This window comes from Myotis yumanensis, unplaced genomic scaffold (assembly GCF_028538775.1).
Source record: "Myotis yumanensis isolate MYYU_CA2020_CCGP unplaced genomic scaffold, mMyoYum1.0.hap1 SCAF_6, whole genome shotgun sequence".
NCBI classification, from domain to species: Eukaryota; Metazoa; Chordata; class Mammalia; order Chiroptera; family Vespertilionidae; genus Myotis; species Myotis yumanensis.
The window spans coordinates 18621922-18635011 of record NW_027223757.1 but is presented as its reverse complement, the minus strand read 5'-3'; the positions used below and the strand labels follow the sequence as shown (position 1 = coordinate 18635011).

Below are 13090 nucleotides of genomic sequence, written 5' to 3'. Positions count from 1 at the left end.
TTACTTCTAGGATAGAGAAAGTGAAATCAATCATCCATCAGTTGACTGACGAAATGGGCAAGATAAGAACCACGTGGACTTTGCTGTACCACTGTATGCCAATTTTTAAACAAGCTTTTTGGAAGAACAGATTAACTAGTATATAGATGGTGACTTTTTGTTTGTTTTTCCTGAAGCATATTGTTGCTAAATTTTACAAAGTTCTGCTAAGTCCTTCAAAAGAAAAATATATATCCTTCAGTTTTTTGTCTTCTAGGATTTAGGAATATTCTTTAATCAAAGAAATAAGAACAGTGATGTACTGACAGTTATAGGCTAATTAATTTTTTAAAAGTCTATGATGTGTCCTAAGGAAAAATGAGCTAAGCTGAATCAAATTGACAAGTGTCTGGCTAGTTTGCTAATGAGTCAGCCATAACACTCCAAATTCTGTTTAATCAAGCCTCTATTCTTACCAATTAAAAAAAGCCTTTTCTTTCCTGATTATATTTATCTATACACACATACATATACACATATATGTATATACATTCCAGTTTCTCTCTCTCTCTCTCTCTCTCTCTCTCTATATATATATATATATATTCCAGCCTTACATGTAAACTGGAATATACGTATTCCAGTTTTGTCATAATCCTGGTCATTAATAGAATATATTTAATTTGAATAAGGAATGTATGTCTTGGTAAATTTTGCTATATTGAATTGAATATTACATTGTGTTGATTTACAAAGGCTAAAGGTAAAATGTCTGTGTAACTGACAGATGTCAATTAATAGACTGTTTTAGGAATTGTATACAAGGCATCAATATTCTGAATGAAAATTGTGTATTCAATTGTGATCACAACTATTTATTTGATATTTTACAAAAATGAGTAAGTATGCACTATACAGGTTTTTGTGTGTGTTTTTTTCAGAAGAAGTGTGGCATATGGTGAAGCCACTTGGAGCTGCTGGAGAAATAGCCAACTGCAAAAATACTTTACCGTCATAATAAGCAAATAGCATTATTTTCCTCCGGATGAAATCATTCCTTGCTGTTTTCAATATCGGTGTAAAGTCCTTTGTTAAATACTTATGTCTTAAATAGCTATTAGATATTACAAACCAAACAAACCCCCTTTTCTCCTCCAGCAGACCTGTGTGAGAGGAAAGGCTAGTAAGCCCCGATTCAGTTCTCAGGTTCTTCCTGAGCGAAGAAGTGCAAACAGGCCGGAAGGTTTCAGAACAACAGCGAAGTCAGTGAAGCAGAGAGCAAACCCAAATATTCTGCAAATGACAAATAAACCAGGAAGGAGACGTGCCAGCTGTTCACACTGGAAAGTTCCCGTACGTGTATTTTTGGTTCGAGTTTTATTTTTACATGACGATGGAACAGTAAGTTTTCTCCGGGGGAAGGTGTCTTGTTCCTTACACATGAATAAGAAGCAGGGAATTATCGATGCAGGTGGATGTGACTTCGGGCGCTCTACACCCCCCCCTCCCCCCCGCTTCCCATGCGCAGCCGCTCCGGTGGGACCTCCACCTGGGGGACCTGGGGGACCCGGGGGACCTGACCCCAGCGCGCCTCTGCTTGGGCGGCGGCGGTCTGGCTGCGCGGGTGCTCAGTAGTCTGGCCACACGGCTTTCCAAACTCGCGCCTCTCAAACTCCGCTTTCTGGAGCGGACGGCGACCCCGGCCGGGTCCCCTTTCCGGCCCGCGCTCCCTCCGAGCGGCGGCGGGCGGCGGGGCCGGGCGGCGAACAAAGGCGGCGCGGGGCGCGGGGCGCGCGGCCGGGCTAGCGCGCGTCTCTCCGGCAGGAGGCGGCGGCGCCGCGCCCGAGCCCGCATTCCTCCGAAGCGCCCGGAGCCCGCGGGGCTACGTCACCCCCCGGCTCCGCCCCCGTCCCTCCCCGAGCAAAGTAACTCTGGGCGAACAGGAGCAGCCTCCTCCGAGCCATGGAGAGCCGCCGCCGCGGCCGCCCGGCGACACGAGCGACCTCGGCGCCCCAGAGGTAGTTTGGCGCCCGCCGAACAGGGCAAAGTGCCGGCGGGCGGCTGGGGACTTCCCGCTCGCGCCCCGCGAGGCCCGGCCGGCACCCCAGTCGTGGATTTCGCGGCGATCCTCCGGGCAGCTCTTTGCAAAGCTGCTTGAAACTTCTCCCGAAGTCGACATGGATCCAGCCGCGGCGGCGCTGCCCGCGCTGGTGGCGTTCTGGCTCCTCTCCCCGTGGCCTCTGCTGGGGTCGGCCCGCGGCCAGTTCTCCGCAGGTGAGTGGCCCCGATGCCCGCCCGGGCCCCGGAGGGGTGCAGAGGCTCCTCGCCAGGGCCAGAGGCTAGGACTTGGGGGGAAGCTCTCTCGGCCGGGGGTCGGGGGGCACAGGGCAGAGGGAGAGATGTCCCCAGAGTTGGTGCCAGGTGGGCCCCGGGGCCCCGGGCTGGGCGCCACTCGGCACAGGTAACTTTTGTCTCCGCGACCCATTGTTCCTCGCTCCGGGCGCGGGCTGGCTGGGCTGTGCGGGAGGGAGAGAGACATTGCTTTTCTCGGGAAACTGGAAGAAGCCTCGGTGTCCAGCGCAGGCTGCACGGAGCTGGGGGAAGAGGGGGAGAAAAAGTAGTTAAGACTCCGGGGACGGCGACTCTGTTGCCCGTGGCGCACGGTTGTTGCTGTCGGCCACCTGGGTCTGCAAAAACATTTCCCCGGGAAGCCGTGGCCAGAAACGCGGAGGCTCGGAAGCACTGACCTCGGCGCGCTTTGCCAGGTGCTTTTTGTCCCGGGAATAACCTCCCCTGACTATTGTCTAACTACTTCCCGGTCCCTCCCCCCAGCTCTCTCCGCTCCCCCGGCGGCCCGCAGCTCCCGGCTTTGCCCTTTGCGCCAGGGCACTGAGCGGAGCGGGTTCCCTGTCTTCATTGCATGTTTTGAAAGAGGAGCCTAAGGATCCACGCCGAGCGGTCCTGGGCAGTGAGGGCTGGGAGCTGGGTCCGGGGAGCCTGACCCCCGGTGTCGGGGCACAGCCATGCCCGGAACGGATCTGGGTGACGGGAACTGCACATGATTGCCGCCCGCTCCGAGTACCCCAAAGGAGGGATGCGGCGCGGTCCCTGGGGTTACCTGGAACCCTTGGTAAAGCCACTTCGGGGAGTCCAGGAAAACCGGTCTCTCCCGGCCCCGTCCTGTGTTCCCTTCCAGTTCTGTGATTCTTCCCGGCGGTTGCTTCTTTTCGTTCTCTCCTCTGGGGGCTCTGGAGTTTCACCAGGTGGACGCTGGGGAGCCGGGCTCCCGGGCGCCGGTCTGCTTCCCGCCGATCCCAGCAACTTTCTGGCCCATCCCCCGGGGGGCTCAGCCTGGCTGGCGAGCGCATCTGCCGCCTGGTTGGCGGTGCAGATGGAGACGCCGAGGTGGCTGAGGGGCGCTGGAGAAGACCCGGGGAGCAACAGCCGCGCTACTGGCGGAGGCCCTAGGACGCGGAGAACCAACTTACTTTGCACACGTCTGTTTCTCTCGTTGTTTTGGCTGCCCGGTTTCCAGGAAATAAACTAAGATCGTTGGGATCCGGAGTACTGTTTATTTCCCTTCCTTCCCCTCTCCCCTCTTTAGAACTCTATAAAAGGAGTTAGCGGATTCAGGCGTTGTTCACTCAGGCAGATGATGAAATGCAGCGTGTAGAGGAAAAGCTATGTATATGGGGGGGTGCATGCAAAGGACAACGGCTCTATGCAATGAATGAATGACCTGATGGCTTAGTTTAGTTCTTTCTGAAGTAAGCATTACTGCATGCACCTTTGACATATATTGCCCATTAGTATCGGCACCTGGAACCGTGCTTGATCTAAGACAGTCACTGTATGCAGACAAGTTGGAGTGGGTATTGATTTCTTCACAGTGTTTATCCCTGCACGGAGAGCCTATGGTTGAAAAAGCATGTAGTTTGTTCATTGAAAGTTTGAATTCTATCATCTGCATGAATAAACTTACATGTATTCTAGAATTGCAACAGTTAATGTCTCAACAGCTGATGGCTGTATTTTCAGCAGGAAAGAAACTTTTCTTCTGTTTTCAAATGTTATTTACCCTTTTAGCGAGAGAGTAAATATTAAATTTCCTCCAGCAGAATATTCATCAGATATCTCTAATGAACAATTGTTTTCCTAGACATGCAGTTCAAGTAAGTTGACTAAACATGCCTGGCTTTTCTGTAGAGACAAAGCAAAACATTTGACTTTATATTACATTTTAAGTAAAAGAATATATAGTTCCCCCTGAACTGTATCTCAAAATTTTGCCACTCAGGATTTACATATTTGTCCAGAAATTAGTGCCTTTGATTCCACAGTTTAAAGTCAGGTTGTGGATTTGCCTTTCTCCATAAATTAAAAGTTTATTTAGCAAAAAAAAAAAAAAGTCCATTTTCTAGCTGTCATAAGTCATTTGGTGTCCTATTGTATTCAGCCTTTTTGGCAGTCAGATTTGTTGCATAGACATAGATTGAGATTGGCATGTGTTATTTCTTGCTGATTTTCTGATACTCTTTAAATGAGGAACTTTTATTTTGAGCGACATTTAAATAAAAGTGCTTTAAAGTCTAAAATGAATATGTATTAACAGAATTTTAAAATAACCTGTTTCGTGTATTTTTAAAATCATACCCTTTTAGGCCAATGATTTAGATCATAGGTGGTTTCTAATGTAGTAAATTTCAAAAGCAAATTTTGAAAAACAGGATTGTTAGATCTTTGATGTAGGTACTCATCCGGTATACTTTGTTTAATCACAAATTTAAGAATATTTTCATCATTGTGACTTTAGTCTTAGCTTTTAGAGTTAAAGTGTAAAACTTGCTTGGTGAGCCTCTTTCAAACTAGAACTGCCTATAAGTATCAACTTATATTTATATTCTTTCAACTTAATCTCTCACTTAAAATGAGAGATTTCCTCAGTGTCATATATTACCTCTGGGGAAACTGAGGCATAGAAGCACCAAGATGTGTTGAAGTTTATTCACTGGGTTGTGTAACTGTCATCTCTTGATATCATGATGTAAGAAAGTTTTCTGTACTAGGACTCTGATGACTGACAAACCCAGTCACAGATGAAGTAACTTAGAAACTCAACTTGCTCATCTGTAAAATGGGGATAATAAAATGCATTCTGACCTTTCCACATGGTTTTGATGAGGGTCATATAAAATAGTTTATGTGAACTGGCACTGTAAATTATAAAGCATTATGCAGCTGTCTGGTCTGTGATCATACATTAAAGTAGCTATGTGCCTTGACTTCCGTCTGTACTCCTGCTCTATCTTCTAGTGAGTATAGGCTGTTCAGGTTGTTTCTCTGTGTGTGCCACTCGGCCAGTCACTTATTTTAATCATTATTAAACATCAACATCCCAGATTGGCCAGGCCATAATTTCACAGTGAGAAAAGTTATCTTTTAATTTTTACTTACCTCATGTAAATCTTGAGTTAAATCTGGGGAAGAGTCATTATTGATATCCCTATATATTCTAGCTAATATATTCTAAGTCCATTTTCTTAGCTGTTAGTTCAATGAACTGTTGGTTGTTCAGCTTTTTAATTTCAGCGTGGAGAAAAATATGCAGCTTTTTAGATGCAGTCTTACCAGTGACCTAGAGAGGGACTATTGTCTCTCTGGTATGATGTGAGCCTGGAGTGCAGCTCAGGATCCTGCCTTGAATCTGATTCTGGCATGGCACACTGTAAGAGGCACTCACTGGGCTCCTTAGTCCCTGCCACTAAGCAGGGCCCCTTTCCTGGGATCTGACTCCTGGATGTCTTGGTAGGTGAAGTTAATATCTCTAACACGTATTTCCCACTAGGACATTATATCAGAGACAGCCTGTATTAAGGTTTGCCTTTAGGTCTTCTGGTTTGGAATGGCCACAATCCGTCAGTCTCTCAATTCATTAAAACTCCAAGTTCTAATCCCTAGCAATAAAGTGTACCTGGTTGTTTCCGGGACTGGTCTTTGTCTCACTGGTCTTCTTACGTTCCACTCTGTTGATTTTCCTAGATTGCAAGATGTCATTTTGTGCCTGGCCTACCCAGACGGGAGAGGCAGCTCTGGCTGCAATTGGGCTTTGGCATGTGTGCTGCTGACAGCTCTTCTCTTTGTATTCATAAATGTGAATTTTAAAGATAAATCAGGCCCGGTGCCACTGCTCCCCTCTCCCACACTCCTTCCCACTCTTCTCTGGCAGCAACAAAGCCCCACATGCACATACACAAAATCACAGCCTTTTTGTTTTTACCAAATACCTTCTAGTGCTGGGCGGTCTTAAAACGGGAAAATATGACTCAACCACTACCCAGAGCAAACACCAATCCTCCTACCAAATCGTTTCTTTAAATATACTTTTATTGATTTCAGAGAGGAAGGGAGCGGGAGAGAGAGATAGAAACATCAATGATGAGAGAGAATCATTGATCAGCTGCTTCCTGCATGCCTCCCACTGGGGATGGAGCCCGCAATTGCAATCCAGGCATGTTCCCTCACTGGAAATCGAGCCATGACCTCCTGGTTCATAGGTTGACCCTCAACCACTGAGCCACGCTGGCTGGGCCTACCAAATTTTATATTTCTAGCAGTGATGAATTACTACACATTATTATGGCCTTAAAATTTTAATTCATGTAATAGGGTCCTGTTTAGAGAAACGGTGTTGTTGCCTTCTAGTCCTTTTGAAGTACAGGGTTCTAAGTCTGCTCAGGGTGGTATTAAAGACAGTGTACGTCGTGCTAAGTATGCATCTGCTCCTCAGAGGCACAGAAGATGCTGATGTCATCTGTCCGGTGCTGTTCCCATTTCCTCTACTTGCTCTTTATGCAGGGCCGGAAGTCAGGGATTCTGGAAGACTAAGAGCAGGAAACAGAAAGTTTACAGATTGTTCTTAAAGAAAAAAACAAAGGATGCTGGGGGTTATGTAGGCACATGTGTGAGTGTGTGTGTGTTTGATCTTTTATTTACTTTTCTAAAGAGGAAAAAAAGACTTATTTTGACTTGTTTATTGGAATCATCCTTTGCCTTTGTCCAAACACTTTCTATTCTAAAAATTTCCCTCTGTGTATTCCTCTCAGACGCTCCCCTTTGATCACGTATATTTGGCGTGTGTTCCTCTATCAAATGGTGTTTCTCTTTGCCTAAAACGGTTATAATTGCTTTTGACTTGTTTTTTCATCAAAACTCATGTTGTTTATCATGGTTACGGAATAATGGTATTTTATCATATCATGACATGTTTTAAACCGATATTTGATGACAAAGTGAGCAAGCACATCAATCAGGATAATTTTTATTTCAATTAGAGCCAAAAACAAACTTGCACATCCATAAAATAATTTTGTAATGTCACAAAAGATTGTATTCGTTTGTGCTTATATAGCTCTGAATGGAAGAGAAACGTTATATTCCTTTTTGTAAATGGAAATAGAAATTTTGAGTGCCACATTGCTGGGTATTTTGAGATACATGAGGTAAGTTACATACAGCTATGCTTTGGAAAACATTTAAAAAAATATGCTTGAATGTTTGATATCAATGCAAACTCTAGAGGTGGTTTATAAACTTTAAACTCCATCTTAATGAAAATGTGTTTAGGAAAAATTTTCTTAAAGAAACATAGTTCCCGTGTAATGTTTTATTAGTTCCATAAAGATTCTGTTGTGAGAGCTATGTTTGCTTTCCTGTGGCATACTGGTGGGAATTCTTTTGGTTTGCAGCTAATATTCTAGTAATAAAACTGAATTTGCATAATTAAAAAAACCCAGTTTTGTTGAGGGTTGTCAGATTGTTGAGGTTCTGGGAAAACATCAGTTCGGGATGTAAGGATCGCATTGATCGCATTGGTGGAACATTGCCATTTCCCCACTTAACTCAGTCCGAACGTTTTGGCATTCTTTTCTGTGTGCTGATAATCTATAAAAATTACAAGTGGCTTATTTTGTCACTTACCATTGTTTTAGGAGCAAATTAAGTAGTCCTTAATGAAATAATCCATGTTTCCACTTTATAAGATTGTAGAGCTCTGTTAGTAAAAATGATGAATAGGGCAGTGCTGGTGGAACCTTCTACAGGTATCATTCTAGAAATTATTTTACTAAGAGGAACTTGGAAATAAAGCCAAATAAAACAGTGCCTACTTGAGTTTGTTTGCATTTATTTGCTGGGAAAGGTAAAAGATGTAAATATCTATTTACACACTTATACATACACACATCTTAACAGTGATAGAACTTCATTGTCCAAAGGTTCAGGTTACAAGGAAGTTAAGGACATCTAGAGATGGGGGTCAAGCCCCTATACTTATATTTTTGAAAAGAATATTGGACGTAGGTAATTATTTTCTGTATTTCATAGATGAAGAAACTGAAATGGAAGATAAGTGCACTGTATAGTGTATACTATAGTGTACTATGCTCTACTTTTAATGAAAATATTATAACTCTCCTTCCAGATGGGAATCTATTTATATAAACCCTTCCCAATGCAGCCTGCTCCTTAACCAGCTGGTTGTAGGCTGACTCTCCAAACCCGGTCCAGGGCAGCAGCTGACCAGCTACAGAAATACCCCTAATCCTTATTTGGCAGTGGGGTGACTTAGCAGCTGTAAGTGGCAGACTGGTCACAGGTCCTTGACATGATTTGCCTTAGGGCCGTCGCAAATTCAAGAGTAGAGAGGAAGCCTTTCTAAGCACCCTCACTGCCCACCTAGGTCTAGGGGGTGATAGCTGATAATTTCATGGTCATTGGACCCCTCAATTGCAAAGGGCCCTAGACCCGTGGTCCGCAAACTGCGGCTCGAGAGCCACATGCGGCTCTTTGGCCCCTTGAGTGTGGCCACGAAGTTTCAGTTGCACTGTACGTGCGCGCCCGCACGTGGTATTTTGTGGAAGAGCCACACTCAAGGGACCGCAGTTGGCCGACCACTGCCCTAGACTTCTGCTACTGGAATTGTGTGGTTAGTGGACCAGCAGTGTTCACTTCACCTGGAAACTTGTGATGGTCTTGTGATGACCTATCAGAGCCCACCCAGACTCTGCATTTTAATAAAATCTTCAGGTGATTTGCTTGAACATATAATTTTGAGAAACACGAGGATGCCAAAAACACACACAAAAAACCAACTCAACTTGAAAATAATTGCCACATGCACTTTACTGTAGAATTGTAAGAGTATTGTGAAAGGATTAATTACAACATGAAACAGATTTCCCTGGAATTAATATTTCTGATCAGTATTTACTTAATTATAATTTAACACCCTACACACATCAAAACAACAATACTATGCAGGTCTTTAAAGAATACTCTGACAGTTTTGAAAGAAGGATTTTTATAAGAGAATAAAAATAAAGCTAAATAGTGTTGGTTATAAACTTGTTGTATAAGCATATTTGAAGGTAAGCATATTATCCAAGGAGCCAAACATGATATATGCTAATCATTGATATGTGTATTTATATGTGGATACAGGAAATAGTATTCCCTCTGACATTACTAGTAGCGGCAGTTTCTTGTTTCATATTTCTCTTTTTTTCCCTAAGGATAATTTAAGTGTCTTTGTAATAAGGAGCTCATTGATAGGCCAAATATAGTGAATAGGAGTGAGATAGAATACATTCACTATCACTGGAGTTCTTTTTGCTATGTTTTGTGTTCATATTTAAGAACAGAGATTCTTGTCAGTTCTCTCAAGAGAAAAATTATGATGTAATAGACAGTGCACACTATTCATGTCAAAACACAATTTTACTTGCATTTTATAGCTTGCTTTAGCATTCTTTTGGAAATGAATTCTCCCAGAAGACCTAATTGCCTTCTTATTAATGAGCCTGTAAGTGTGTTTTGTTACCATTTACTGTTCTAAATGTGTCTAGGTTTGCTGGTTGTTTCAACATTGAAGTCTGATTAAATCACAACTGCTATATTTGTTTTTGCCATTTGCTAGCGATTCAGAAAATACTGGCATAATGACACCGTCATGGCAGAGACAAATGGAAAACAAGTAGTATAAATTAATGTCAACCCATAGTAGTTGGTTGTATTGTGCTATTATTGAGAGCTGGAGTTTAGGGTCTGATACTGTAAATGAAAACCTGCTTACACTGTATTGTTCAAAACATGAAAACAATAGTTCTGGTTAATGAATAAGCTATAAGGCAAGACTTTTTACACTGACCTATGTTAGATATTAGTGTTTAAAGGAAGAGGGTTCATTGAGGACAGATCAGTGTTAGAGAACTTGGTAATGGATAGAAGCTCTGAAAGGTACTTCCATACATGTTCAAGGGCCTTAGTGTCTGAAGGCTTTGACTTGTTACTTTTTCTAATTTTAAAATTCTAGAACTTGACTTCTGTATTAGTTCTCTAATTTTATTATTGTCAGCAGTAATCCAGTTTATCTATTCTCTTACACATCGGAGAGCAGAGATTTCCTGAAAGCAATTGCAAAAACAATAGAAGCTGCCATTTATTGAGTGCCTACGACCTGCCAGGTCTTATGATCAATGTTTTACATAATTTTAAATTCTCATGATAATTCTTTGATATTGAAAGCATCTTCATTTTGCAAACTGAGGCCAAAGAGAGGTTAAGTAATACCTTGCCTTAGATGACAGCATGAGGAACTAGTAGAGCCAAATTCATTATTGAGTATATACACGTGTGTAACAATTAGACATGTTTTGGGTTGCATATTGTCAGAAAGTGCAACCCAGACTGCTTGCAACAAAAGGGGACTTTATCGTGTCCTCCAGCTGACAGTCAAGATGGAGCTTGACTTAGGGCAGTGATGGCGAACCTTTTGAGCTCCGCGTGTCAGCATTTTGAAAAACCCTAACTTAACTCTGGTGCCGTGTCACATATAGAAATTTTTTGATATTTGCAACCATAGTAAAACAAAGATTTATATTTTTGGTATTTATTTTGTATATTTAAATTCCATTTAACAAAGAAAAATCAACCAAAAAAATGAGTTCGTGTTTCACTTCTGACACGCGTGTCATAGGTTCACCACCACTGACTTAGGAGTTCACATAATTCCTTTGGGACATGCTCTCTCTCTGCCTTTGCAACTTAGTTCGCTAGTTCTCCGGGGTGGGGGTGGGGGTGGGGCTCCAGGAGCTTTGTTTTGAGGGCCCATATTTAGAGACCAGGTAGGTTCAGCAGCTCCCAAGCCACAAGATCCCAGGTTCTAGTCCGTTAGGAAAATATGAACTTAAGTGCTGGTTGTACCTGAAAAGGCCCTGAGGTTCACTCTGAATCAAGTGGATCGTGTGTCCAGCCCATGACTGAGGGAAAGTCCGTGTGCTGATTGGCTTAGTGTACTAGGATTCTGGATTCAGCTGTAGGTCCTCAGCCAGGTCATATGGACTGATGGGGGGTGGGGGGGGGTGGGGAGGAATTTGGGTCAAACCATCAGTTGTCAACATAGAGGGGATTGGGTTGTGGAAAGGCAACCAAACTACAGTCTGCTTGATAAATAATGTGTGAGCAAGAAAAGCAAAGAAAGAGGAAGTTTCCACCTGTGGGTATTTATAATCCTTCTGAGGGGAAGGAAGGAGATGGTATGGAAAAGATAGATCAGATGGTTCTCAGCTCTGGACCACTAGGTAGTAACATCAGGAAGACATGGTGGCCTCAGCCTTAGTTTCCAAGGGGAAGGGGCTGGAGGAGGAAGAGGCAAGAGGCAAATTGCACATGGACATTACAGATCAGCTATTCATAATTTAGGGAATTTTTTTTGGGGGGGGGTTCCCTTTTAAACCCTGGTTTAAAGTACACATTTTATTATATTCATTGTCTTAGTGTTGAATAAGTCCAACATTAAAAATGGACAGAACTTTGCCCAAAGTCATACAGCTTGGAAGAGCTTGAGTTCAAACTCAAGATTTCTATTTTTAGGTCATTGTTGTTACCACATACACATTGTTTTTGCTTAATGGTAATTTATATAGATAATTATTATTCAAGGTCTTCTTTAGTTATTTTGGTTTTACAATCTGAAGTTGTAAAACACTGTTTCCAAATGCAAACCTGACTTAATGATTGGCTTTGTTTAGAACAGTAATCCGAATATGAGGTGATAATATTTGATATCTCAGAGAACTGCTTGTTTGCATGTATACATGTATTTATTTTTAACAGAAGCCAGAGGGTAAGCTAAGCTGTGACAAATGATCCTAATTGAATAAAACCTAGTAACTTCACTTTGGAAACTAGTTTTGAAAAACTCCAGAGGTGGAGGTAAACTTGTTTATGATTTTGACCTTCTCACCCCTCTCTTCTGCCTAACTTTATGACATCTGAACAACATGGGATATTCGCCAGAGTGGCTGTAAGGAGGTACTGAATAATGAATAAAATGTAGAGAAGTAGCAGCTCTTGGCCCAGCCCTCCCTTCCCCTCCAGTGAGAGATTTAGCTGGCCTGTAGTTAGAGACACGGCTGTGCTAGTGGCGGAAAGCTGGGTGTGACGGGGCCCAGGGGCCCAGATGTGGCTGTGCCAGGTTGAAGCAGTGTAACTTCCCCAGGCACTTCCAGGGCTGCTAATGGCCCTTCTTTGGCCAGAGTAGCTGGCCTGGCACAGAGGAGGCAAAGACTTCGCTCAGGGAGGAAGGCTTATTGGCGTCAGCAAGTTTTTTTCCTTCTACCACTGGAGGTTTATTTTTACACACCTTTGTCTACTACCCTAAAAAATTAATAAACTGTTATTGTTCTCCTGTGTGTTGCCTACTTTCTTTGACTTTTTTTTTTTTTTACTTCGTGTTATAGCTTTATCAGGTGTGATAACTGTGACTCCTGAATGATGACATTTGTAATAATTTATCTAATATCCTGTCAGGTTGGAGCACGGTGCTATCCAGCGCTGACTCATTATTGCTGCTTTATCTAAACTCACATTTAAATACTTATGAAATATACACAGTGAAGGGGTTGGCAGCAACCTGCCTCAGAGAGAGCAAAACGCTTGTTTAGAGATCTGTACGACAGACACCGTTTTCATTCAGAGCATTGGGCTTGCTGTGAAACTGCTCCAGTCTTAGCGGTCACTTTCAGGCTCTGTAGCTTGGAGGTAATTTCTTTCT

General features: G+C 43.1%; 1 protein-coding gene across 8 annotated transcripts in view; it reads left to right on the top strand.

Annotated features, from left to right (window-relative positions):
• Positions 1 to 1910: 1910 nt before the first annotated feature.
• The window catches only part of PTPRK (protein tyrosine phosphatase receptor type K), a 480914-nt gene continuing 469734 nt past the window's right edge, over positions 1911 to 13090 (top strand). For 4 of the 8 annotated variants that reach the window (XM_070417651.1, XM_070417653.1, XM_070417650.1 and 1 more), the window contains exon 1: positions 1911 to 2253. In XM_070417651.1, coding sequence (XP_070273752.1) covers positions 2157 to 2253 — 97 coding nt within the window. In that variant the 5' untranslated portion in view covers positions 1911 to 2156. The remainder of the gene's footprint in view (positions 2254 to 13090) is intronic. The other 4 variants (XM_070417656.1, XM_070417654.1, XM_070417658.1 and 1 more) reach the window with 2 other exon arrangements.